This window comes from Penaeus monodon, chromosome 29, assembly GCF_015228065.2.
Source record: "Penaeus monodon isolate SGIC_2016 chromosome 29, NSTDA_Pmon_1, whole genome shotgun sequence".
Classification (NCBI taxonomy): Eukaryota; Metazoa; Arthropoda; class Malacostraca; order Decapoda; family Penaeidae; genus Penaeus; species Penaeus monodon.
The window spans coordinates 36,741,685-36,744,112 of NC_051414.1; the positions used below are offsets into that span (position 1 = coordinate 36,741,685).

Consider the following 2,428-nt stretch of genomic DNA (forward strand, 5'->3'; position numbering starts at 1 on the left):
GTTGTAGTTATTTGCTATCAAGTATGGTAAAGTCTGATACGTCTATTTACGAACAGAAGTTACTGCTGTAATTTCAGTGATGAGAAAAATGGTTTATTTTGACAATTTTCTTCAGGAGGTTTTCGAGGAAGCCTCTCTGGTCGGAAATAAAGAATCTGTGTTTTCGACGAAAGAAGTTGCCATTGAACCTTCTGAATACGGGTTTGACAGGTATATCGTACGTTATTTTCGCCAGATCTCGCACGTAGCCAATTACACCGTGGATAGGTGCAAGTTATATATACACGTGCCTTATGCAGTCCACAGACATTACAAAGGAGAACATGTCATTTTGATTATAGAGTATAAGAACAGCGTCTTAATTGCATGTATGAGAGAAGGAGAACAGACGTGAGCGCAGGTCCATAGCCTACTTACATTCACACGTACTCTGAGGCCTCCCCGTTAACAAGCGGTTCGACGGCTTGGTCGTGGGCGCCGTCGCTGGGGCGCGACGGCACCTCGATGAAGGTGGTCAGGGGATGGGCCTCCAGGGTGGCCTGTGCTTTGCTCGTAGGACTCTCGTTGGCGCAGGATTGCTGGCTCCTCAGCGGTGGCCGTCCCGCGCCCGCCCCTCCTGCAGCGGCGCCCGAGGCGAGCAAGGTCTCCTGCTGGGTGTCGTTGCCGTTGCAGGTCCGCTCCGAGCGCCAGTGGCCGACGCGGTCGGTGGAGGGCGTCTGCTGGAAGCACGGCAACACCAGCTGGAACTCCTTGCGGAAGTTTTCGTTGAGCCAGGCGTACAGGAAGGGGTTGTAGCAGGTGGACGACATAGCCACGACGTGCGTGATGAAAAAACAAAGGTTGTAGTAGTTCCAGGAGCTGGCGGGGGCGTAGTAGTCGCCGACGAGGTGGACGACGTTCATGGGCAGCCACGAGACGCCGAAGATGGTGACCATGGCGATGAGCATCCTGTTGGTGCGGCGCTTCCGCTCGCGGTCGGCCTCCTCCTTGCGCGAGCTCTTGCTGCCCGGCTTGGCCTTCACTCTCTCGTTCATGCGGATCGAGATCTTCACGTAGCAGTACAGGATGATGATGAACGGCACCACGAACTGCATGATGGCGGTGAACAGGCTGAACACCTGGCGGATGGACTCGGAGGGCCACAGCTCCTCGCAGTAGAAGCGGTCCTGGTACTCCACCTGGCGCACGAACAGCGCGTAGGGCAGCGTGGCCGAGATGGAGAACAGCCAGATGGACACGATGATCAGGTAGCAGATGGGCACGCGCAGCCGAGGCCGAAACGGGTAGATGATCACGAAGAACCTGTCGATGGCGATCGACATGAGGGTCAGCGTGGACACGTACACGCTGGTGCCCTGCGCCATGGTCACCAGGTGGCACAGGATCCTGCCGAAGAGCCACTCCTCCATGAAGGTGTAGAGGGGCGTGAAGGGCACGGCCAGAACACACAGCAGGATGTCCGCGAGTGCCAGGTTGGTGATGAAGAAATTGGTGACGTTCTGCATGGCCTTGTTGCGAAAGACGACGTGGCAGACGAGGCAGTTGCCGAACACGCCCAGGAGGAAGATGGTCATGTACTCTATGTAGAAGATGGCCTGCGTCGTCGGGTAGGACAGGATGTTGGTCTCTATCGCCGACATGTTGGAGTCACTGCCTGTGGCGTTGGCGTCGACCGTGCGGTTGTCCGAGTCGACGATGGACACGAGGAAAGTGTAGTTCGGAGTGAGAGTCAGGGGCGCGTCGTCCGGACTCCTCTCCGGCACCGACGTCAGATTTAATAAGGACATCTTTCTCAACCCTGACATCCCAGGAATTCACGCGACAACAGACAAACTAAGTAAGACTTTACATTGTTTGCTCGACTCTACTTTCCTCCATCGGTTAGTTGCTCTCACGATCGCAAAGACCTCAGTTTCATCTGCCTGTCGAAGTTTACACTCGCAGATAGAGCAACAGGTGTTTATTAGATCTCGAAAGTATTATTTCCGCGTTACGTCTGCCATGCTTGTCACTGATCTATGTCATACCGAACCCTCACATTACCCAAGCAACCAATCAGCGCCAAGCCCTCGTACCAGTGTCATTCTCTCTTTCCGTCCGACACAGTGTCACAAGTTCCGGGGAGCGAGGCAGCGACACTCCCGCCTGCGACGCGGTCTGGCTGGTAACTGGATGGCGGCATCGGTGCCCGCGAGTGCCGCGACGGAGCCAGCGGCAAGTGCTCATGCTCGGTGGTGCCAGAGACCCCAAGATCACGCTCAGTCTGCAGGCAATTAAAAGCTCTACAGCTCACTAATATTGGCTCACCGCGGAGCTGTATGAATCACGGAGGGTCGTTTGACCTTATTACGGCGCGATCGACACTTGTGCCGCTGCTTAAAACACCTGTCTCCCGAGGGCGCGGGAAGGCAGTGTTTTCCGTAAAATG

The 2,428-nt window shown here is 55.4% G+C and overlaps 1 protein-coding gene across 1 annotated transcript; it reads right to left on the reverse strand.

Moving 5' to 3' along the window:
* Window positions 1-15: 15 nt before the first annotated feature.
* Window positions 16-2,393, reverse strand: LOC119592219 (prolactin-releasing peptide receptor-like). Its single transcript, XM_037941050.1, has one exon. It carries the CDS (start codon window positions 1,803-1,805, stop codon window positions 420-422), a length of 1,386 nt encoding a protein of 461 aa, XP_037796978.1. The 5' UTR covers window positions 1,806-2,393; the 3' UTR covers window positions 16-419.
* Window positions 2,394-2,428: the final 35 nt, after the last annotated feature.

What these genes read in the sequence shown, in the direction of transcription:
- LOC119592219 (XM_037941050.1), bottom strand. Translation starts at nt 1,805, where the DNA reads ATGTCAGGGTTGAGAAAGATGTCCTTATTAAATCTGACGTCGGTGCCG.